The sequence below is a fragment of the Marmota monax genome, unplaced genomic scaffold (genome assembly GCF_021218885.2).
Source record: "Marmota monax isolate L192 unplaced genomic scaffold, Marmota_monax_Labrador192_F-V1.1 WCK01_AAM20220418_F8-fsc00001, whole genome shotgun sequence".
Lineage (NCBI taxonomy): Eukaryota > Metazoa > Chordata > Mammalia > Rodentia > Sciuridae > Marmota > Marmota monax.
The window spans coordinates 45,452,720-45,478,335 of NW_026693777.1; the positions used below are offsets into that span (position 1 = coordinate 45,452,720).

General features: G+C 36.7%; 1 protein-coding gene across 9 annotated transcripts in view; it reads right to left on the minus strand.

Moving 5' to 3' along the window:
- Window positions 1-25,616, minus strand: part of Tp53bp1 (tumor protein p53 binding protein 1) — a 100,963-nt gene that overhangs the window by 21,545 nt on the left and 53,802 nt on the right. For 5 of the 9 annotated variants that reach the window (XM_058584740.1, XM_058584738.1, XM_058584739.1 and 2 more), the window contains 7 exons: window positions 20,725-22,051; window positions 17,252-17,371; window positions 16,267-16,461; window positions 12,041-12,095; window positions 9,175-9,267; window positions 2,781-3,261; window positions 1,610-1,762 (listed from right to left, as the gene is read on the minus strand). In XM_058584740.1, coding sequence (XP_058440723.1) covers window positions 1,610-1,762; window positions 2,781-3,261; window positions 9,175-9,267; window positions 12,041-12,095; window positions 16,267-16,461; window positions 17,252-17,371; window positions 20,725-22,051 — 2,424 coding nt within the window. Of the gene's footprint in view, window positions 1-1,609; window positions 1,763-2,780; window positions 3,262-9,174; window positions 9,268-12,040; window positions 12,096-16,266; window positions 16,462-16,634; window positions 16,753-17,251; window positions 17,372-20,724; window positions 22,052-25,616 lie in introns of those variants that run through there. The other 4 variants (XM_058584741.1, XM_058584742.1, XM_058584743.1 and 1 more) reach the window with 2 other exon arrangements.

The window sequence follows — 25,616 nt, forward strand, 5'->3', positions numbered from 1 at the left end:
CAAAAAATTCCATGAACAGGGCTGGGGTTGTGGCTACAGCACTTGACTGGCATGTGTAAGGCACTGGGTTCGATTCTCAGCACCACAAATAAATAAATTAATTAAATAAAGGTCTATCATCAACTTAAAAAAAAATCTTAAAAAAAAAAAATCCATGAACAAAAATGCTTTAAAAAATATTTAATGGGGCTGGGGTTGTGGCTCAGCTATAGTACTCATCTAGCACGTGTGAGGCCCTGGGTTTGATCCTCAGCACCACATAAAAATAAATAAAAATAAATGTATTGTGTCCAACTACTTCTAAAAAATAAATATTTAAAAATATATTTAAAAATAAAGTTGAGCCAAGTATGATGGCACATGCCTATAATCCCCAGCTGCTTGGGAGCCTGAGCCAGAGGATTACAAATTTGAGGCCCTAGGAAATTAACAAGACTCAGTCTCAAAATTAAAAAAAAAGCTGGGGATGTAGCTCAGTGCATGAAGCTCTGAGTTCCATGCCCAGCATTGAAAAGAAAAAAAGAAGATAAATCAATATTTTATAATATTTTTGAGAATCTGTATATGATAAAGAATAAAAGACAATTTCTCAAATTGATGTCAAATGTTATCTAACATGAGGATCACAACTGTATATTACTGAACAATAGGAATGTTCCATTTAAGAAACATATATACCAGAGTTTAATTCTTCCTAAGCACAACTTTCTACATGGTTAGCTCACAATTATGCCACGATGTAGGGTTAAATAGGGTTATTATTATCATTACAGAAAAATGTCTGGATAAAGGAGATAAGAAAGGAGGAAGATAATAGTTGTGCCTCCTATCAATTAATAAAATAGTTCCACATACTACCATATGTACCAATAAAGATCTCAGATCTTTAGAAAATCTATCTAATCTCAGCCAATATTAAATCTAAATTAAGTCAATAAATGACATTGTTCATTAACAAGTCAATAAATACCAATATTATGCACTGACACATTAGTAAGTCCATAATGAATCTCACTGAAAAACTAAGGTGCATCTCTTACCAACAAGTCCATGACCTATGACAATACACAGATAGAGACCAAAAAAGAATATAATGACTAGACATAAAAAACAACAAGGAGGGGCTGGGATTGTAGCTCAGTGGCAGAGCACTTGACTCATACATGTGAGGCACTGGGTTTGATCCTCAGCACCACATAAAAATACATAAACAAAATAAAGATATTGTATCTATGTATAACTAAAACAAATTAAAAAAAAACACAACAGCAAAGAAACACATGCATCTAAAAAGGGAATTCTAAGCTTCATCTGAGTTTCAAAAGATTTAAAATGATACATAAAATTTTTTAAAAAAATATTTATTTATTTATGTATTTTTTTAGTTTTAGGTGAACATATTATTTTGTTTTTATGTGATGCTGAGGATCGAACCCAGTGCCTCATGCATGCTAGGCGAGCACTCTACCACTGAGCCACAATCCCAGCCCCTGATACATAAAATCTGTATACATGAAAGATTTAGATTAGAACTAGTGGCATAGGAAAAGGGGTGTGCAAGATGAGTTTTCAATACAAAGAAACTTGCCACACAGACCCAGGGTATTACCTCAGTAACTTTTCTTTCTACTTCTGTTCCATCCACATAATATACATCTGTGATGACACGGGTGACAACTGTACGCACTTCACGGATTGTTCTCAAGTGGCGATGCAAGACATGGCCATGTGGAGGCTGAGGCATATCAAACTCTTCTTCCCCCTATGACAGATACAGAACACAAGCACAGGTCTAATGGTAAATGCCAGAATCACAAATCAACTTCTTAATGATGAGTGCTGTTCAGAGGATTCATGAATCTAACATGATGAAACTTTCCAGCTGCTTTGCTTTCTATTCATCTATAGATAAGTCAGAAAATGGACCAGCTATATAGTCAGACACTAGAAAGATATGTGTCAGCATGCCTTGATGTGAAATGACCTAATACTGCTTATGTCTAGGGGTATTTAAGCAAATTTTGATACTTAAAAGTACATTATTCTTAGATTATAATCCTTCTCATTTTGATGATGCCTTGTTAATTAACATACAAATTTACAGTTCCAACTGTTCTTTAGATAAAAAGCAATGCCAACTGAACTTTATGAACTTCTATTGTTAACACATTTCTACTACTCTTATCCTCTTACCTACTCAATTTTTACTAGTACTCACAGTTCCCTACACTATCCTAGGAACCTGTTCTTCCTCTAACCTCACTTTCATCAGTCCCATTGTCTCTAGTCTTAGCCTCTTTCCTTTAGTTCCCAGTCACTTTGGACCCTTCCCTATCTCTCTATGCCTGTCACTGTTCTTTCTGATTCCACTACTGTGATACACTTTATTTTCTACTGTCTGAATTCCTGGAAATGCTGGTGAAACAGATTTAGGGGAGAGATAATTAATTAGCTCTAATAATTAGAACAAAGGATGTGAAATGGAAACAGAAGGAAAAGACTGTGGAGAAAATTGTAGGACCCAGACTGTATCCTTGCTTTCTATTCCACTAAAGGCCTATTTGACAAACTAGCACTAGTCCACTTTCCCTAAAACAATACCCACTGTAGAGTTAACTATAATTTTCACCACCCTAACTCTATCCTGGATAAGCTGCTTTTCTTTGAACAAAACTATACAAAACTTCTAAGAGTTGTCATTAGGAAGAAGTGTTACAACTTAAATTCTCTGAGTATTCAGTCAAAAGCAAGGCCTCTGAAGTGTTCTGGTATGCTCTCACCTGGCTATGGAGTGACTCTGTATCATCCCCAGAAGCACTGACTGGTTTCTCACCACTTCCCCTCTCAGTCTGCACGGTGGCATCTTGTTTTCCAGAGGTCTGATCCACAGTACTGGTCCCCTGCTCACATACATTCTTTACTGTCTGGGTTGCAGCTGAAACTGTTTCTGGGACCCACAGAGAACGTTCCATGGTCTGGATTCCTATATTATTTTGGGTAGGCCTTTCAATCGAGGCCTTACTAGATTTTTCCTGATTGGTGTTCTGTCCTTTCTGGACTTCTTGTACATCCATCTCCATCACTTCTTCTTGAGGGCTGGATGGCCCCTGTGTGATCCTCTGATGTGAGGCAAGAGAGGCAGAATCCTCAACAGGACTGATGGGCTTCATAGGCTGTTCACTCTGCCTGATCCTTTGATCAACTTCCAATTTTTCTTTCTCCTCCTCTTCTTGAGTACTTGGAAAATGGAGTAAGTTCCCCCTAAAATTAAAACAATGTGTTGTGGTGTGAACATGGTTCCTTCCCTTTTAAACTCATGTGGTCATACGGGATTAAGAGGGTTGAAACTTAATCCAACTATCACATTTTAGAGGTGGGACTTGAGAGATAATTAAGATTAGATAAGGTCATAAGGGTAGGTTCCACACAAGTAAATAGTGGTAGCCTTATAAGGATAGAGACCTGAGCTAATACATGCAACTCCCTCTCTTTTATAATGTGATGCCCTGCCCTATCATGAGAGTCTTGACAGCAAGGCCATGACCAGATGCAGCCCCTTGACTGAGGAACAGAACTATGATCCAAATAAACCTCCTTTCTTTATAACCTACCCACACTGTGTACTATGTTATTAGCAACAGAAAATGGATGAAGTGAACCAGGATGTTGTGTCAAATAAGACAGAGAACAAAAGAGAAACAGAGAATGTATAGTGGCAATGGGGAACTCAGACAATTTTAGTAACACAAGGATGAGAGAAATTACTATGGCCAAGCACATCACTTTGTGAGGCCCATCACAATTGCATTCCTATGAACAAGTAATGGTAGCAGGACCATTCCATCATGAGGCTAAAATGGTCATATCATTTCTTCCTAACAGTAGTTATGACCACTGAAACCTAATGCAGGAAAATAAGGTGAAAATTAAGATGTAGAGACATCACTGAAGTCACAGACAATACAAAACAGCTTAGAGTTCTACTTCAAAAAAAAAAAAAAATCAACTAGGTTAAGATGTCTCATTTGTTAATGAATAGGTCTAAGATTCCTTAACTGATACCTAGCATTACAGATACCATTTATCTCCTCCTGGCTAATAACTTTAAGAAATCAAATCCAATCTTTAAAGGAGAAAGTTGTTGGTGAGATTCTGGTTTTGCTAGCTAAATGGGTATATTTACAGATAAAATTTCAGAGTAACTTGGTTCCTCAAAGATAGTTCTCAAAGAAATAGTCCATTTCTTCTCATTAGTCTTTCCACTTAGGCATCGTGATTTGCTCATTTATTCCACAAGCATTTGCGGAATGTCTCCTATAAATTAAATATCATGCTTTCTGAGGTGACTAGGAACTTAAATGTCCTTAACGAGTCTCCAGAATAAAAAGGGCCCAGGCTAACTCCAAATTAGGAGGTTACATAGAAATTCATCTTATTCATCTTTATATTTAAAACATGTAACACATAGTTCAAAACGAGTGCTTAATACATGTAAGCTGAACAAAAGAATGAATATTCTCTGAATCAATAAGCTGAAAACTCTACTTAAGGTTAAATAAACAGTGATTGAGGGTGTAGCACAGTGGCAGAGCGCTCACCTAGCACACATAAGGCACTCAATCCTCAGCACCACATAAAAATAAATAAAGGTATTATGTCCATCTACAACTAAAAATTTTAAAAGACTAAATAAACACACACTAGTGCATTTTTAGTCTACATAATATTTAAATAGCCAGAATAAAGATTAAAAAATCCATTCGTAATTGACCATGCTGAGATCACATCTAGAATATGTTTCAGTTTGGGGTATCACATTTTATAAGGCATAAACTGAAATAAATCCTGAAGATAACCTTGAGACTGTAGAAACCACATCATATGTTTGTTGCTTTAAGTATTTGGCCAAAGAAAGACTGAATTTGGGCTTTCTCCTATTTGGGAGCAGCTCTCATTCTTAGCAGCTGAACTCACCTAGGTAGAAAGAATAAAGGAAGCATGAATAGCTCTTTAGGGCTTGCTTTGCTCTGGATCTTGAATGAGGAAAAGAAAACATTTTTAAGGTTTCTATGTTGTTCAGTTCAGTTTAATATAATAGAAGATTGAGGAAGGATAAGGAATAAACTTCTGTGCTCTCAGGAACTTCAGCTGAATGTGGATCTATGCTCCAATGAAGAAGAGACACTCATAATGAGTAGCACCTACTTCTAACAAGTCTTATAAATGATCATATATAAAAAAGTACTGTATAGATGTGTAACCAATACTAGTTGCACAAAATAAAGCAATTAAAGAGATTCAATTCGCCAGGTGCAGTGGCTCATGCCTGTAATCCCAGCGGCTCGGGAGGCAGAGGCAGGAGGATTGTGAGTTCAAAGCCATCCTCAGCAATTTAGTGAGGCGCTAAGCAACTCAGTGAGACCCTGTCTCTAATAAATACAAAATAGGGCTAGGGATGTGGGCTCAGTGGTTGAGTGCCCCTGAGTTCAATCCCTGGTATCCAAAAAAAAAAACCAAGAGACTCAATTCACCTTCTATATGAATTGAATATTTATGTTTAAACCTTTAAGATATCTAACATATCATTAGTTAAGCAAAAATGAAGGTAAGTCAAAAGCCAAAAGGGTCAGGATTCAATTAATAATTTCAATTACCATTACTTCCCACCCTTGAGTAAGATTACACATTTTACCTCATGTATCTGTGTCCACTCAAAAATCATAAATTAAATACTATCCCCCAAGGTAATTTTATTCAGGGGTAAGGCCTTTTTGAGTAAGGTCATGAGGGCAGAACCCTCATGAATACCCTTATAAAGGAGACCTCAGAGAGCTTCCTCATAGAAAGTGAGGCCCTTGCCCTCACCAGACATCAAGTTTGCCAAAGCTTTAAGACTTTCCAAAACAATAAGAAATTTCTGTTGTTCATAAGTTACCCAGTGTAATGACAGCTTATAACAGCAGCCCAAAGAGACTAAGACATTGGGGTAGAACCTCTGAATGGAATTTCACTGCTAAAGTAAAGTCTATTTTTTTAAATACCTTTATTTTATTTATTTATTTATTTATTTTTATGTAGTGCTAAGAATCTAATCCAGGGCCTTGCATGTGCGAGGCAAGCACTCTACCACTGAACCACAACCTCAGCCCTAAAGTTCTATTTTATTTTGAACTTTTTCTTCCCCCTCAAGTATTAAGGTTGGTTTTTTTACCCCCTCCAAATATGTAATCAGAATTCTTCCCTCTTTAAAGACCAAAAGCAACTCATTACCACACTAGCAATATTCAGCAGATTCCCCTACCAAAATATCAGAAATTTGGTATTTATCATTCTCATGTTAGCATTGCTCAAATGATTAATGTTAAAAGTACAGGCTCTGACACTCAAGTTCGTGTGTGTGTGTGTGTGTGTGTGTATTCACTGACGAGATTTGATGATAAATTAATAAGAGCAATACAGAGGCAAAAAAAAAAAAATAATTGCTTTCTGGGTGTTTAAAACCAAAAACTTGGGACAAAGTCAAGGAAGTAAAAGGGCTAAGGGAAAAGCAGCCAACATTTGGCCCTTGCCCTCTAAGGTCAGCCAGGATACACAGAATAAGGGGACCCCTCTCTGGGCCCTGCAACTCTGGTTAATAGAGAGGACTCTAGAGAACAGTAAGCCAATCAGTGTACATTCTACAAAGAGGAGGGTCACTGGAGACAGAAATGTCCCTGATACTTTCAAGAGAAGCCACAAGTGGTCAGCCAGAGCCTGAGCCATCCTGGCAGGTGGCACCACTGGTAGAGGAGCCAAGAGGCTTCGCACACATCTCCAAGAGTGATCTCTGAGGAATCTAAGCTGACTCTTAAGTAAAGCTGGAGGCTATGAAGGAAGGGTTCTTGTGTGAGAGTGTCTAATAATAATGATCACTAGAGTTGCAAATCTGTCCTGAGTTAATTTGAGTCTGATTTCATAGACCTACAAATCTTCCTAATCTCTTATACACTGAAGAACTTGATCTGTTTTTCACTGATAAGATTGAGTTACTGTCCTCATGGTTTTCAGAGACTGGCTGAAATACTAATTGTTTTTGTGCTAATTGTTTACAAAAAATTAATGCTTTGCTATTTTTATTGTTGTCTTAGCATGATCCCTACCCCTATGTATGCCTTGTCCAGTCACCTGCTATCTGCCACTGTAGATCTCTGAACTACTCTGACGCTGAATGCCCTTAATTGTCCACATCCCACCCAGAACAAGGATAGAGAACAAGGACTTTGAGTTACTTCCCCCATCTTCACCCCATTTCACCAGGAAGTGGCTTTGAGATATTATCACCCACTTTCCATCAAAATGGAAGCCAGAAATTGACAGTGGAGAAATGTAACAGGGGTTCACTTGATGCTTTGACTATATTCCTTGTGGCTTTGAAACTTACATGTTTTCTTCTTTTTCCCAATCTTCTTCTCCCAGACCTTTTCCTCCCTGATTTTCTTTTCCTTAACCTCTTCCTTCCTGCTCTTCTCCTCCCTGCTCTTCTTTTCCCTGATCTTTTCTTTCCTGATCTCCCCTCCCTAATCTCATTTTCTCTGAATCACCTCTTTAAAAACCCTGTTCCCCATGATGGGCAGAATCACAGCCTTTGGGACAGGAGTTCCCTGTGTTTCTCCTCTGCTTTAGCAAAGCAATTTTTTCTTTTTTCTCAAAAAAAAAAAAAAAAAAAAAAAAAAAAAAAGCCATAATTGCAACATATATATTACAAAAAGTGTTGTCCCACTCCTACCAAGTTTATAAATCTTTAGATAAAAACAAAGCCATAAGAAAAATCCACCATGAAAATGTATATTAATGTCTCAATAATCACCAAAGGAAGAATCTTTGGCATCAGAAAAGAGCTTTAAAAGCAAGGAAATCCAATAAATTATAAGTAGTACACACTTCTTTCTCCATTAGTTACAGCTACATGATTGTACTCTGGTCACTATATACCAAGATTTGGAAACAGATGTTAAGAAAGCAAATTTTAGCAGGAAAAAAGCCTGGATACAATTAATCCAAAGAATCAGGGAAGAATAAATAAGTCTCCACTTTAAGAAAGTTGTAACCATTCAGTTCTGTGTATAGGTCTGACCATGGAACAACTGCAATCAAATCCAGATTGCTTCCCATGTCCTGTTCTACCAAAGGTTAATGTTCCTAACATTTTTTTGTTAGTTTTCTTCTTTTTCCCTTTGCCTCTCTATTTTGAATCACTCTAATAAAAAGGATACAATGCCATCAATAAATTTAGTAAAAGCTAGGCCATAATACCACTTTTAGAATCACACAAAGTGATATTTGACACAATGAGTCTTTTTTTGAACACAAAAGAGGCTCTGATTTTCTTGCCATCAAGGCCAATGAAGTCCTAAGAATATCAACAAGCTCACATTTAATAATCAGATTACCCAGTAAAGGCACTGACATGTCTCTTCTAACTATTTCTAGAACACAGAAAAAATGCTACCAATACACTATTAGGGATATACCTACTAACAAATTATCATCACATTATCTATTTAAAAAAATCAATGAATTCTAGAGATGAAAGATACTACTTAATAATGAAAATACAAGTTTACTTCCATTGCCATTTCTTCTTCCCCTATGCTAAATGTAAGAATCATATATTCCCAACATGGTACTTTGTAATAATTTAAATAGAAAAGAAACACTTTGACTCAAGAGATTTTTTGTTGTTTGCTTTTTCTTGCTTCAGAGTATCCTAAAAGGTTATGAAATAAAGAAATTATGGAAAAATCAATTCATTAAGGTTGAAAAACTTTTTAAATTTGAGATATTAAGCATCTCATATGTTGCCCTATAGGAAACTAAGAGAATAAAAATCTGTTAAAAGCAAAAATTATTTCTTCAGCTAAGAAAAAAAACAAACCTCAGAACAGAATAACATATTAAATTTATGAAGACTGAGTCATTTTGAACTAATACAACTGGCAGATAAAATCTGTATCTATAAAATATTTACTAAAATTTCTCATAACATCTCATTTATGACTGAATCCACATGTCCTAGTTCCCCAGACTAAAAAAAAAAAAAAAAGCTCAAGCTCACAAAACAGTAGCAGTACATATGAATTTTGGTACCAAACAAAATTGATATACCCCCAAAAATGCTGTGAAAATAAATTTTACCTGATGGGTACAGAGGTGGGATCCTCACCCATAGTCTCATCCTCTTGTCGGGCTTCACAGATACAGCTAAACACGGACATGGTCTTCTGGGGACTAAGACAATACATTAAAGCAATATATGGTGTTAGTTTAGGAAGAAAAAGTGCCTCTGGAGATTATCCTTTAAGCACAGAGGGAATCCCTTCCCTGCATTCCAAACACCAAAATGCAAATTCTTCATCATATTTCAAAGTAGCCTAATAAACTTTCAAGTAAGATTCACTGGAAATAAGTAGACAGAGTACTATATTAAATACTATAAAGATGTGATCATTAAAATCCAGAATGTAAGAAACTATAGAATTTGAGGGATGGAGAGGGGAATATATAATTTTAAGAAAGCATTCAGACATATCAATCAAATGCAATTTTGACACAAACTGTAAAAAAAAAAAAAATGAGCAGAGAAATCTGACCACTGGATATTTGATAACACTAAGAAATCACTGTCAGTCAGGCTTAGTGGTACATGAATATAATCCCAGCAGCTCAGAAGGATAAGACAGGAGGATCACGAGTTCAAAGCCAGTCTCAACAACAGCAAGGTGCTAAGCAACTCAGTGAGACCCTCTCTAAATAAAATACAAAATAGGGCTGGGGATGTGGCTTAGTGGTCAAGTGCCCCTGAATTCAATCCCCAGTACCAAAAAAAAAAAAAAGAGAGAGAGAGAGGGAGAGAAAAGAAATCATTGTCAATTATGTGGTTGACTTTTTAAAATAAAAACCCTTATGTTTTAGAGATAGCATTAAAATATTTACAGATAAAATGACATAATGCTAGAATTATCTTCAAAATAATCCAGTGCAGAAGGGGGTGCTGGAAGTATTTATAAATGAAACAAGAATGGCCACAAGTTGGCAATCTTTGAAACATGGTCATGCTTTATATTTCTATTTTTGTTAGTGCTTAAAAGTTTCTATCACTCCTGAAACTTTCCATTGTAACATGATTGAGAAATACAGTGATGCCAAGAAATTTGAATACAGTCCAGTTACAGGTAACACTTAAAAGTTTCACCTAAATGCAAAGGAAGCAGTGATCAGTTATAATATTCTTAAAAAAAAAAAGCTTACTTTTAAGTGACTTCTTATGGTGAACTCAAAGGTAAAAATCAATGATCAAAAATTTTAAAAAACATTTTCTTACATACCAAATTTGCTTCACAAAGATACTAATGAATTTCATCTCATTCCATTATCTACTATCCCAACCCTCTGCTCAAGGTTTTTTTCTCCACCTTACATTATGCCCTAAGGGTTCAAAAGCTTCAGCATTACATTCTATCCCCTTTGAAAATGTACATATACAGGCTAATAACAATTGCCTGGCACACAATTCTGCTAAAGTCAAAGAGACCAGATACAAATGCCACTTTCTTCAACTTTTATGACCACACATCATTAATGGGTCTTTTGAGCAGGGGGTATTGCACAGTGGTAGAGCACTAGCTTAACATGCACATGGCCCTTGGTTAGATCCTCAGCACTGGAAAGTAAATGGGGGGGGGGGGGTAGAATTTTCTACCAAATAAGAAACATAAGGTGCTCATTCAGATTAAATATATAAAAGTCCAGAGAGCAACTAAGACATGGCTAAGAATAGATCAAAGAATTTGGAGATGGGTCAACATAAATGAAGGTTGAATTTAGTATACTGACAAGTATTAAATTTTATTTTTAAAAATCCAGATATCTGTCAAACATGGTGGTAAATGCCTGTAATCCTAGCAACTCTAGAGGCTGAGGCAGGAGAATAGCAAGTCTGAGGCCAGCCTGGACAACTCAGCAACACCCCTGTCTCAAAGTTTAAAAAAAAACAAAACAAACAAACTTAAAAAGGGCTAGGAGATATAGTTTAGTGGTAGGGTGCCCTGGATTCAATCCCAATCTATTTTATCTATCTATCTATCTATCTATCTACCCCCTCTGTTACCCTCAAAGCCATGGTTCAGTTTGCTGCCTAACTTTGAAACCTCAGGATTACTTTTCACTCTCTCTCTCTCTCTCTCTCTCTCTCTCTCTCTCTCTCTCACACACACACACACACACACACACACACACAGATTTTTCTTTAAAAAATTTAAACATGTGACAATAGTAAATCTGCATTCACAAATAACAACCACTGGCTATAACTGAACAGGGACATACTGTTTTAAATGGGGCACCTATTCAGTTTGCCATTCTCAACACTCCAACAGTCTTGTACCTAGTCTATTTTACTTACTTAAAGTACCTGTCTAGCCTCTGATTGAAGAAACCTGACCCTTATTTAACCAACTACTGTTAATGTTTTCATGCTGGATGACTCTGGTCAAAAATAAATGAAACAATTCTCTCACAGCCACAAGATGGCAAAGCTTCACCATGAAAACCATAGTAGGGGATAACACTTTCCTCAAAGCATTACGGCATTCGTGACAAAGCAAAAATAACAGCTCAACATAGTAGTTAATTTGGCAGAAAGAAGAGAGAAAGGCCTAAGGCCTGTGGATGAGTACAAAAGAGCAGAAGGAACAACGTCCACAGTTCATTCTTGTTCAGTCCTCTATTTTCTCACCAAAAGCAAGAACAATGGGGAAGAGGGGCGCACTCTCATGAATAAGAGCAAAGTCCTCTAAACGCTGAGTTTTAGGACGATAAGCCTTAAATAGCAAAGTCTTGGACTTAAAAAGTATTAATAAGAAAGCCTCTGATCAAGTCAAAACATTCCTCAATCTATGCTGGAGTTTCATGCTAAGTTTGTATATCTGTTGATAAATCATCTTCCCTTCATTACCAGAAGCTTTATATTGAACTCCTCTAAATAGCAACCAGTTCTGGTTACCTGGCAACAGCCTCAGCAACAGCAGATTCATTTTTTCTTTCACCAGTTGCAGGCTCTGAATAAAAATAAAAGAGAGGAAAGAGAAACAGAATTCAGTATCACATCTAAAAACCTTTATCCTGCTCTACTAGTATCTGCAACAAATAACAAAAAGAAATAGAAATAAGACTAATACATGAACATAAACAAATTTCTTATAATTTAATGGTAAGTTTTTCTCATTTCTACCAATTAATTCTAATTTCCCACAGAAAACGAGTCAGTCTGAACAGAAATATAACAGTAACGTTTAAAATGAAAATTTAAAAAAATAATAAAATTTAAGCTTCTCCTGAATCCCAATTCATCTCTCCCCACATAAAAAATTTTAAAATTAGCCAGGAATGGTGGTTTACACCTATAATCCAGCGACTTGGGAGGCTGAGGCAGGAGGATTGCAAATTCAAGACTAATCTCAGAAACTTAGTGTAGCACTAAGGACTTACTAAGACACTGTCTCACAATAAAACATTAAAAAAAGCACTGGGGATATGGCTAGGTAATTAAGTGACCCCGAGGTTCAATCCCTGGTACCAAAAAAAATATATATGTGTGTGTGTGTGTGTGTATATATATGTATATATATATATATATTTAAGTCATAAAAATAATTTGAAGCAATTTAAGAATTTAAAAAAGAAAATTAAAATATATCTTAATAAAAAAGATAAAAAGGGCTGGAGTTTTAGCTCATTGGTAGAGCACTTGTCTTGCAAGTGTGAGGCACTGGGTTGGATCCTAGCACCGCATAAAAACAAATAAAGGCATTGAGTCTATATACAACTAAAAAAAAAAAAGAAAGAAAGAAAGAGAGCAGGGTGTGGTAGTGCATGCCTGTTATCCCAGTGGCTTGGGAGGCTGAGGCAGGAGAATTGGGAGTTCAAAGCTAGCCTCAGCAATTTAATGAGGCCCTAAGCAACTCAGTGAGACCTTGCCCCAAAATAAAATACAAAAAACAGCTAGATGTGGCTCAGTGGTTAAGCACCCGTGGGTTCAATCCCAGGTACCAAAAAAAAAGACATAAAGGAAAATATTTTGGGTTGATGTGCAAATATAGTACCACTTTAGGAATACCCATAAACAGAAGGTACCCAAGTTCTTCCCAAAGGACTTTAAATAAGACATTTGAAAAATAAGATACATTTCCAAGAAAGAACCTACACCAAAGATTTAAGGATGATACTAAAAAGACTCATTTTCATATGAATGTCACTAATGTCAAGGAATTTTCACTTAGAATTTATTCTGCTCTTAGAAAAAAATTACCCTTAAATATTTTTTAATATTTCTAAAATATTTGTGACTCAATGAAATCTAGTCCATCAAGAAGGCAAGTGAATTTCAGCGGTTAAAGCCCTGGCTCTGAAACAGAAACCTAGCTCCATGTCCAAGCTCCTGCACTTAGTCCAATCTGAGGGTAAACTACTTTGTTGTTCATAGTCTCCTCATATAGTAGAGATAAACCAGGACCATCCTTGTAGGTTTGTGACTACAGTGCATACTACTGTGCCCTCAATACTGGGAAAGGTGGTATTGTTTACAGATGTGATCATCCTTAATATTTTTTCTTCCCAATTGTTATTTCAGATCTACAGTAAGATTCAAGGCTACCACATTTTTTTCTCTCTTTCAGATGTAAAGTAAGATTCAAAGCTACCACATTTCTTCCCCCACCCTCCACTGCACTTTGGCACCATGAATTGAACCCAAGGACACTTAACCACTGAACCACACAGCCAGCCCTTTCTTATATTTTATTTACAGACAGGGTCTCATTGAGTTGCTTGGGGCTTCTTAAGTTGCTGAGGCTGGATTTGAATTTGCACTCCTCCTGCCTCAGCCTCCCAAGCCTCTGGAATTACAGGTGTGCACCACCTCACCCAGCATCACATACTCTTTCTTGATGAGCTCTTATTTTTCTAGAAAAAATGATAAAAAAAAGATGGAATCATGTACTACTTTCCCATTAATTATTCAAGTCAGTAAGCACTGAATGGCAGAATAACATTAGAGTTTTAGAACTAGACCACTTGGATATGAATCCAGGTTCTTCTGTGTGACTAGAGAAGGTGCTCAACCTTCTTGTGCCTCAGTTTCCTCATCTATGAAATGAGGATAATAACAGGACATACTCCACAGGTTATGAGATTTAATAGCTATACATGTAAAGTGTCTGACAAAAGCTCAAAATTTATTAGCTAAAAGTATTCCCTTTGGTAAGAGAGAACAGAAGTCCCTTTTATTTAGTAGGGTGCACTGGCATACACCTGAAATCCTATTGGCTAAGAAAGCAGGAGGATTGCAGGTTTGAGCCAGCCTGGGCAATTTAGTTAGACTTTGTCTCAAAATAAAATAAAAAGAGCTAGGTATATAGTTCAGTGCACAAGGCCCTGCGTTCAAAACCCAGTACAGCCAAATAAAAAAGCCTACCTACTCTATGCATTCTTTGAAAGTTTTCCCTCCCAACTCCTTCAGGACCTTGATTCATCAACTGTATTACCTGTTCCCTCATCTTTAACCTATATTCTCCATTCTGGATCCTTCCTTCAGTATAAACTTGTTCAGGTCTCTCCCAAGTAAAAATAATAAATTATCCCTCAACCCTCCATTTCCCTATAACTTACCACATTTTCTTTTCCTTTCTCATATAAACTTATATATATACTTTCAGTTATAGTTGAACACAATATCTTTATTTATTTTTATGTGGTGCTGAGGACCAAACCCAGTGCCTCACACATGTGAGGCAGGCACTCTACCAATGAGCTCCAACCCCAGCCCTCTCATATAAACTTCTTAAAAGTATGGAGTTCATTTGTTGCTCATTTTTCTCTTCATCCCCATTTTTCCCCAATTATCTTCATTATAGCTAACCACTGCACTGAAATGGCTCTTGTCTAAGTTAGCAAATGAATCTTAATTGCCAAATCCAACTACATTTTCAGGCACATCTTTCTAGACGTCAGTTCCTGTATCTGACATTATCTTCTTGTAACTCTCTTCCCTGTAGGTTTCCATCACTTCATGCTACTCACCCATTTTTTTCTCCTCTCTGAACGGTCCTTTACAATCTCTTCTATGAGACTCCTTCCCCTTCTAGCCCCCTTAAACAGCATTAGAATTAGATCTGACTCAAAGTCCAGTCGACCTTTTATCAATTATGACATTAGGCACATAACTTAAAAACCATCCTGTTTCCCACCAATAAAATGGGAAGATGGTTGCCTACCCTGGCCCACTATTATGAAAATGAGATGATACAATATATGTATAAAGTAATTTTTTTCTGCCCCTATTTACTTTCACTTTAACTAGCCCCATGGTTCTATTCTGTTCACCTCTCAAAGTAATTCCCTCATCTATATCCCATCTACCAATAACCCCACTTCCTGGTTAAAGAATGGGTAGGATTTTGCAAGGCAGAAGAATAGGAAATGGGCTAGGCAAACAACAGAATCATCTTGTACAAAATTTTAAAACACATAACTAATCCTTCGAAAAAAGCAAACATGATCCTACAACTTTCCTGTCTAAATCCTTAAGCTTCTCAGCATGATGTAAAACGGCTTTCAGAACCTGGTCCTATTCTGCATTCACTTCCTGGTACTCTCCTGTTTCCCAGCCATACCAAACAATTTATAATTCATATGAGAAAGAGTCAACACAAATCTACAATGTAAAATCCACAATTCAAATTTTCTACCTTCTTATGAACTATTTCTGAATGTGAAAAACAATTATTTAATGAAAACACAAGTTTAATACAGAAATACAAGGAAACAACAGAGACTATAAAATGGCATATCTTCAGTTACATGACAGGAACTAGCCAAAAGCAAAGAATTAAATCTATAAGAATAACCTGGCATGGTGACACACGCCTGTAATCCCAGCGACTCAGGAGGCTGAGGCAGAAGGATCACAAGTTCAAGGCCAGCCTCAGCAATTTAGTGAGGCCCTGTCTCAAAATAAAAAATAAAAAGGACTGGAAATACAGCTCAGTGGTAAAGTGCCCCTGAGTAGTTCAATCCCCAGTATCAAAACAGAAACCAAAAAAATTGAGAATAGGACGTCACAAATCTAGTTAAATTATAAAAGTACCAATCATTATAAACAGAAGATAATCAATACTTCCCAGATGATTTAGAACTACTAATCACCCAAGATTAACATAAAATGAAACTTACTTTCCAGGCTAAACTGCAAAGACTCTTCGCTCGCCTCTGTCTCCGGACTGACCAGTTTCATTCTCAGACACAGTTTCTCATCCACTTCTGGAGCAGCCCCTTTTTCACTCCCAAGTATGGGATCATTGGTCTCAACCATACTTTCAGACATGACATCACTGTTTGCTACAGTGCTTTCTGGATAGTTGCTAATACCTGAAAGAAGGGAGGCAGGGAGGAAGAAAGAAAGAACACTAAAATACAAACAAGAAAAACAGCAATTCAAGGTCATCAATTTGCCTGTTTGGCTCCAAAACTCTGCAGGATTGAAGGGGTTCCTAGGATAGATCCTGTCACAAGTATCAACAACTACGAACTAGTATTAACACCTGGTCTTAAGAGGAGCAACAGGATTCAGTTCCACTTCTGCATCTGGACAAAGGATGCTGCATGAGCCCTCAGCCAACCCACATCTGCCAGCATCAGGCATAGGTAGCAGGAGACTCCAGACGGCATGATTGTTACCTCCCAGCACTGACTAGAGAAAACAAATAGGTTAATGTAGAAGTCTACTGGCTGCTTCAGGGAAGGAGGATCTAAGTCTTGCCCTGTCAAGCAGCAGACTGACGATTAGCCAGGTTTCTGAATAAATAGTACTTCTACCTTACTTTTCATCTCTTCCTTATAAAACAATTCTGTATAACTACTTAGCGCTCAGATTCTACTGCTCTGCAAATAATGTGATAAAATTCTTATATGTAATTCTCCCTCTTCCATCCCTCCACCCTTTCTTTCATTCTTTTCATCACCTCTTATATCTTGGGAGCAAAATCATACAATCAAACACCAAGCCCTATTCTTCTAAAACAACAACAACAAAAAATTAACTTCATCAGTCAGGCCCAACTCCACAGATCTAAAAATATCACTTGCACAAAGAATGATAACTCCAAAAGCCTGCCTTAAAAAAAAAAAAAAAATCACTTTTTTTTTTTTATTCACTCACCAATAGGAGTACTATGTCTCTTGGGCTCCAATTTTAGGTGCCCTATAAGAGGTGGGGTTGCGCCAGTCAATGGTGGGATAATATCACCTTCTTTAGGCAAAGTGAAATGAAATGGGGTTTCTGAAATAAAAAATGAAAACAAAACAATGATAAACAGAAGTATAAAATAAGTAAAATGAGGACAGCTACAAAAAAATCTCAATTGCTCTTTCCTTTGTTCCCAAATTCTATTCTATTCCTATCACCTTCACCAAGTCTGCAAATTAATCTCCTACTATTTTCTCTGCTCTCTTTAGAGCCATCAACAATAGGACTGACAAAAAATATATGACCAGACAACAGACAAACAGAAGTCCAAATTTGGAAGGCCTGAGGAACACGGGGTCAAAAGGAACATAAAAACATCTGAACTTCAAACAGTACATCTGGAGATACACAGTGATGAAAATTTAGATAGTTTCAAGTAGAATCTGGATAATAGAATTCACTGCAGTGCTAATGAACCCAAGGAGTTCATTTATAATCCTTAGCAGTCTATAGGATTCTCCAAAGAGAAGTTTGATGTTAATACTTAATAACCTGCAAAAGAAGTAACAAAGCGGGGGGGGGGGGTGCTGGGGTTGTGGCTCAGCAGTAGAATGCTCATCTAGCACATGTAAGGCACTGGATTCAATCCACAGCACCACATAAAAATAAATAAATAAAACAAAGGTATTGTGTCCAACTACAACTAAAAAAAAATTCAAAAAACAAACAAAAAAAAAAAGAGGTAACAAAGGATCTCATGGCTCAAAGGACTTCAAAATACTCATTTATTTTAAAAATAAAAATCTGAGGGTTTAGGATTCAGGAGTATTGATCACTCACTCTAGGCCAAAGTAGTAATGTTCACATCTAAATCTCTGCATAATGGTGAATTCCACACATGAGCATCCCCCTTTACACATTTTGGTTAGTTGTTATTAAATTATTATAAACAACATCCGTTAAGATACAAACTACTTTTTAATTAGGTCCCAGGTCCAAAATTTTGCTAATCAGAATGAGCAAATTGCCAAAATCATATTTTCTGGTTTCCTAATAGTTTTATCTCTTTTAATAAAGTGATCATGTTTGGGGAAAAATAAGAATTGTGCTAGAATATTCTCTTAAATCTAATATATTGAAAATTGTTATTACTTTCTTGGGCTAGTTCAAAATAGTGATACTTGAGCACACCCAGTCAAAACTATTTATGAAAATGGTTTCTCTCTCTCATCTTCATCCACTTCACTTTTATTCTTGTTTTTTTGTTTTTGTTTTTTGGTACCCGAACTGAACCTTGGGAGCTCACTGAGCCACAACCCCAACACTTTTTGAGACAAGTTCCCACTAAATTGCTTAGGTCCTCACTAACTTGCTGAGGCTGGCTTTGAACTTGGCAATCCTCCGTCCTCGGTCTTCTAAGTCACTGGGATCACAGGCATAAGCCACTATGCCCAGCTCCCACTTTTATTCTTATTAATACCAATTACCTTGATACTTCTTTCCTTTAAAAAAAAAAAAACAAACTTACATCTATGAGGAAAATAAATTAGTGATCGGATGAAAAGAGAAAATGAAACAGTCTCTGGAAATAAAAGAAAATATATATGCTCAGCTAAAGAAATTATAAAGAGTGTGAATGGAGAATCTCAACATTACACTAATTGGCAAAGACTTTCACCATAGTTACAGAAGGGAAAACACATCAGGTAGATAAATATTCATTTTCTGCTGATTCCTTACAACAAAGAATTTGAAAGAAATATAGAAACTACAACAATAAACACCTCAGAAAGCCTCATTCCTGAAAGAATCAAGAATGAAAGATTACCTTTACTGTATTCTTGACAGAAACCATCTTCTATATTATAACTAATAATCCAGACTTTTGAAAAATCAGTATTTAACCCTTCAAGTAGATCCTTCTATGTGACATGCCATAATATGTAAATGTAATCTGTAAGCATTAATTACTGAAAATTGTTTCCTGGTAAAAAAGTTTCCTTTGCACAGTAGCAGGTAAGACTTATTAAAAGTAGTTTAAGCTGGGCATGACAGCACACCCCTATCTCAAATGAAATTTTTAAAAAAGGGCTAAGGATGTAGCTCAGTTGTAGAGTGCCCTGGGTTCAATCCCCATAACCACCCCCCCACCCTCCGCCGCAACACACACACAATTAAGACCATTTGTCTAACTGCATCATTACAACCTAATAGAAAATTGAGACTTTTATAGGCCCTGGAGGCAGCACTGCCACTACCTTCACCCAGTCTTCACTGTCTCATTTTCATCTCCACATAAAAATAAAACAAATAAAAAGAAGTATTTAAAAAAAAATCACATCTATACTCCGTGTATGTATAATATGTCAAAATACATTCTACATCTAAGCAACAGGAATAAACTGTGACTACTCCAGGCAAACCAAAAGGTTTGATAGATACAATGTGGTCCAAATGCCATTTTCTCAATTTTATATCCCTACAAACTTGTTAAGTTTGTATTTTGTGTTTCTTATTTTTTGCTTTTGGAGTTTATTTTGTTTTTATATTATACTAATTGGAGATTTAGAAAGTTTGAATTCTTGCAGCTAATGTCACACATGATATCCTACCAATATTTTACAAAGTAATCTATGTTCTGATGCCGAATTTCATAAAACAGACTAAAAAACAAGAATCAATATCTTTTCTAGTTTAAGATTTAAAATATACATATGTTAAAGGCTGGGGACATAGCTCAGTGGTAGAGCACTTGTCTGGCATGCACAAGATTCCCTAGCACCACCACTAAGAAAAGATACATATGTTTGGAAATTTTACTTAATGGCCATAGGAGGAAACAACCAGGAACTGCATACTCAGTAACAAGAGTTTTGAATATGATTTTATTATTTAAAAATATCCTTGTACTTCAAAATAATTGTGGAAATATAAAAATATATTAGGGCTTCAGGTGTAGGTTAGTGGCAGAGCATTTGCCTAGCATGTGCCAGGCCTTAGGTTTGATATCAACACTGGAAAAAAAATTAAATGTACATATAAAACAATTCTATACACACACACACACACACACACACGCACTCTCTCACACACACTCTCTCTCTCTCTCTCTCTCACATATTTATATGTGAGAAGAGAACGTATGCACAAAAGTAGGACCTAAGAAAAAAGAAAACAAAAAGATGGGTAAAACTTGTAAATACTCATATGACTACTCCTGAGTTACAAAGCTGATGAATCTCAAATGATCTCTGATACAAATAACTGCATCTATAAATGCCATCTACAACTTGCAACAAAATCTTATTAAAATTTCCCAAATATTATTGGCCATTCATAAACAGAAATTCAAATTAATGTTCAGCTCTGACACAAGCATTTAGTTCTATCTTTCATTATAAATTATAATCTGTTTGTATACTTAGAACAATATACATCACACTCACCGCTAGAACTTTCACAGAAGCTTTGTGAAACATGAGCCGAGGCCTTGTCAAGCTGCTGGGCATCTATACCTGAGCCTAACTGCTTTGCATTAGCCGTTTTTGAGTCTTCTGTTAATGAGTTATCTGTTTTCTCTTGAGGTTGGGGTTGTTTCATTTCCTGGTCAGGTCTGGAAGGTTCATCTGCTCTCACTAAAGGCAAGGGAAGATGTGGAGAGTCTTCCTCTACAGGTTCCTTTTCTGTAGTTGCTGATTTCACTTCTCCCTCGTATTCTATACTCTTTTCTTCCTGGGGATCTAATCTATTCTCAGTACATGGTTCTATTTCTGGAGCAACATCCTCCCACAACTGGGAATCTGAACATTTCTCCACTCCCTCCAAAGGTTCACAAGAAACATCAACTCTGGGAGATGGCTCCTTCACATCTACAATGACAACACTGGAATCTTCTGAAGTTGCTTCTTCCCAAGCTTCCTGATCCTTATGTTCTAATTCTTGGTCAAGTACTGGCAGCTTCTGAGGGGAATCAATACTAATCACACTGGTTTCAACTTCCATAGCCTCTGGGCATTCTTGTTTCTGAATTTCCTTTTGAAGACACAATCCCTGGGATTGACTTTCAGTCAGAGAGAGGTGCAAAGGAACACTCCCCATATTTTCTTCTTTGGGCTCCTCTTTGTGACTTTCACAAGGAGTTTCAGGGATTTCTTCTACTTCAGACCCTGAAGACCCCTCCTCTGGATGGTGTTCTTTAATTTCCATAGCTTCCTCCTGATCTAAGACACTAGAAAGTGCTTCAGATCGAGTAGCTGGAGAAGGAACTGCCTGACTCCCTGAATCACAAGTGAGATCAATACAAACATCTTCTGCAACAGTTTCTTCTCTGCTTCTGCAACCAGTGCCTAAAATACTAATGTCATCTCTGTTCTCTGTGTCATCTCCTTTGATTTTAGCATCATTCTGACTCAGTTCTACTTGACCATCCTGTGCTGGATTCATCAAGATACTATCATTTTCAGCAGGAACAAGTTTGGAATTGAGAACAGGAGACAAGGGTTCAGTATCCTCAATCTGTGTGTTTTCTCCATCTTCATCAATCCTGTGAGAACTCAAGCTCTCCATATTTGGAGACTGACTACATTCACTTGTAGAAAGCATCAACTTGCAAGAATCCCCTGTCAAAGAGTGCCCAAGATCCTCAGTAGAATTCTTTGGTTCAATCTCTGAGGTTTTAGAACACTCAACAGTCAAAGATGAACTATGCAAATCTCCACCTTTCTTCCCATTATTCGATCTTTCTTCCAAACTTGGTGATGGAATGAAAATGTCCTAAGGAAGAATAAAAAGTGACAAATTACCACAATTATATTTCTTTTATATCTAACTCTTGCATTCATCTAAAATTTCTAAATCAAGAATTAAAGTACTCTATGAATTAAAGTAGTGGGGGGGGGCGCTGAGGTTGTGGCTCAGCGGTAGAGTGTTCGCCTACCACAGGCAAGGCCCTGGGTTCGATCCTCAGCACATCATATAAATAAATAAATAAATAAAGGTATTGTATCCAACTACAACTAAAAAATAAATATTTTTAAAAAATAAAAATAAAAAATAAAAGTACTCTATGGGCTGCGGGGTTGTAGCAAGTGGTAGAGCACTTGCCTAGCACGTGTGAGGCACTGGGTTCAATCCTCAGTACCACATAAAAATAAATTTTAAAAAAAGGTATTTAAAAAAAAGAAATAAATTCAGAAATACAAAGTTCAAATCACCAGTCTTTTATCTACACAAGACACTGTTTTGGGCCTTATAAAATCAGTGATAGAGAATAAGCATAATCCAAACAAAAACCTAAAAGCGCTACCTTACCCTTTCAAGAGTAGGAAGACACTTAAGTTTAATTGTATACCATCAAGCTACTAAACTTGAGTCATGCATATGATGGGCTCTGTTACATAACAATCTTTGGGATATAAAGAGCCCATTTCAGATCTCACAAAGTAGGAGTATGTACTCATTTTACTTTCTACTATCTCACAACACACTAGCATTCACAAAGCAGATATTAAAATTCAAAGACATAATAGCCTTAGTGTCAACAGAAATGAAAATTAAAATCATAATGAAATGGTACTATATATCACAAGAATGGCTAAAGTTTAAAGAACTTACAAAACTAAGTATTGGCAAGTATGTGTATAGAACAAATGGAACTCTCATTCATTACTGGTAGGAACACAAAAAAGTACAACCACTTTGGAAAACAGTACAATATTATCTTAAGCATGTATTACCAAATGACAGAAATTCTATTAGTAGGCATTACCCAAGAAAAATAAAAACATATGTCCACGCAAAGATAAGTATGCAAATGTTCATAACAAGTGTTAGTCATAATATAGCCCCAAACTGGAAGGAACCCAAATGTCATTTATTGGTTAATGAATAAGGGTGTCCACATTATAGAATACTATTCACTGGGTTCGATTCTCAGCACTGCATATAAATAAATTAATAAAATAAAGGTCCATCAACAACTAAAATATATATATATATATAAATTTTTTTAAAGAGCTAAGTGAATATACACATCTACTTGAACTCTTTCTGAAACCCTAATAAGCAATAATAAAGGGGCTTTTTTTTAAGAAGAAGGAGAAGGAAAGAGAAGAAGCAGCAGCATAAGCAGATGAAGAGGAGGAAGAGGAAGAAGAAGAAGAAAAAATAATAACTGGAAGAGTTATCTTTCCAGAAAAAAATTCTGGAAGAGTGATAATCTATTTGGCACATTAATGAAAGCTAAATTCCTAAGTGGAGAAAGCAAAGAAGCAACCAGAATTATGCAACCAAACCACTCCCCAAATCCCCACCAGAAAAAAAAATAAAAGTCACAAGATTTGGCAGTTGCACCAGATAATTCTGGAAGCATAGTGAGGGTGGTGTTAAAAACAGGAGGAAGAGTGGTTGGAAATCTAATTAAGAAGCAGTTGAACTCCCCTATCCTTTCTCCTTGAACCTCCTCTTCCCTAGAGAGAGTATTGTGTCCCTGGACTGGAGGACAAGAGGTAGTTATCAATATATACTGAAAACTGGGGGATTAAAAGAAAATACACCTGCTGAATGAAACCTATGTTCTGAATACCCCCCAACACACAAAGTCCTTTTCCATTAATGAACTTCTAGTACAATGACAGCCAGGCCAAGATATAGTAGATTAGACATTTCCCTGGGGAATCTGACAAGGCAAAGACAATCAAAATTATTGACATTAGGGCAGTCTTAACAAAATGTCCCAACAGATCACACTACAGTGAGTCCCAGAAACAACAAGCCCAACCACCAGTAGAGAACTACCAATCATCTTTCTGGTATTTCACTTTTAAACATCAGCAAATAGCTGAGGGTATAGCTCAGTAACAGAGCACTTGTCTAGCATGAGTAGAGAAGTTCAGTCCCCAATACCACAGACAAAATAAAACAAAAAAACCCTAAATATCATCAAATAATGAAGCATTCCCAGACACCTAAGGGAAGCCCCTACTTAAAAGAGATAAAAACAAACAAAACTGGACTGGGACTTATAGGTCAGTGGCAGAGCTCGTGCTTTGCATACATAAGCCCTGGGTTTGACACCAGCATCAAAACCAAACCAACTAAAACCTATCTGGGGCCAACGCAGTGGCACAAGCCTGTAATCCCAGCAGCTCTGGAGGCTGAGGCAGGAGGATTACAAGTTCAAAGCCATAGACAGCTGGCTTCATTCCTTGGGGCGAGAGGTGAGACAGAACATCAAATTGAAAGAGTGTGGCAGAGGGAAGCAGCTCACATAATAATCAAGAAGCAGAGAGACGCTACACTGGCCAGATACAAAATATATACCCCTCAAAGGCAGCCCTCCAATGCCCACTTCTTCCACCACACCCTCTCACCTTCAGTTACCACTCAGTTAATCCTCATCAGGGAATTAATTCACTAATTTTGTTTAGGCTCTCCGAACCCAATCATTTCACTTCTGAACATTCCTGCATTGTCTCACATGTGAGCTTTTGAGAGACACCTAATATCTAAACCATAACACATCTCTAGCACCACAAAAAAAAAGGTTGTTGGGAGTTGGAGACGGAGTCTCTGGGTTCCATAACCAGTGCCTCAAAATAATAAAATAAAATAAAACGAAAGTCACTGGATTGCACCTTTTACACAGAACTATATGGTATGTGAATTACATCTCAATAAAACTATTTTTAAAAAAAGAAAAAGATTGTTGGGAAATCAACCAAAAAGTTGAACAGAAAAGAGAGATAAAAAGTTAAGAGACAGAATAAGAAAATTAAAGTCTACTTTAGGAGTTGCAACATTCATACAATAGAAAACCACCATCAAAAAAAAAAATCATATAATAGGTATTCCATTAAAAAACAGGGGGGGAAAAACATGGAGGAAGAAATTAAATATCTGAAATTTCCTGAAGAATTTGAGTTTCTAAACTAACAGGGCCTACCAAGCATCCAATACAATGAGTGAAAATAGACCCATGCCAAAGACTTGGAAATTTCAGAATACTGGGAGCAAAAAGAAAATCCTGCAGGATTTGAGTGAGGAAAAAAACATGTCACAAGAACCTGGGGTTGTGGCTCAGTGGTAGAGCACTTGCCTAGCAAGTGTGAGGCACTGGGTTCAATTCTCAGCACTGCATATAAATAAATGAACAAAACAAAGGCCCATAATGTCAAAAATAAATAAGTAAATAAATGACATGTCACAAGATAAAAGAACAGGATAAGGGCCAGGTGCAGTGGCACATGCCTGTAATCCTAGCAGCTCAGAAGGCTCAGACAGGAGGATCACAAATTCAAAGTCAGCCTCAACAATTTACCAAGGCCCTAAGCAACTTAGC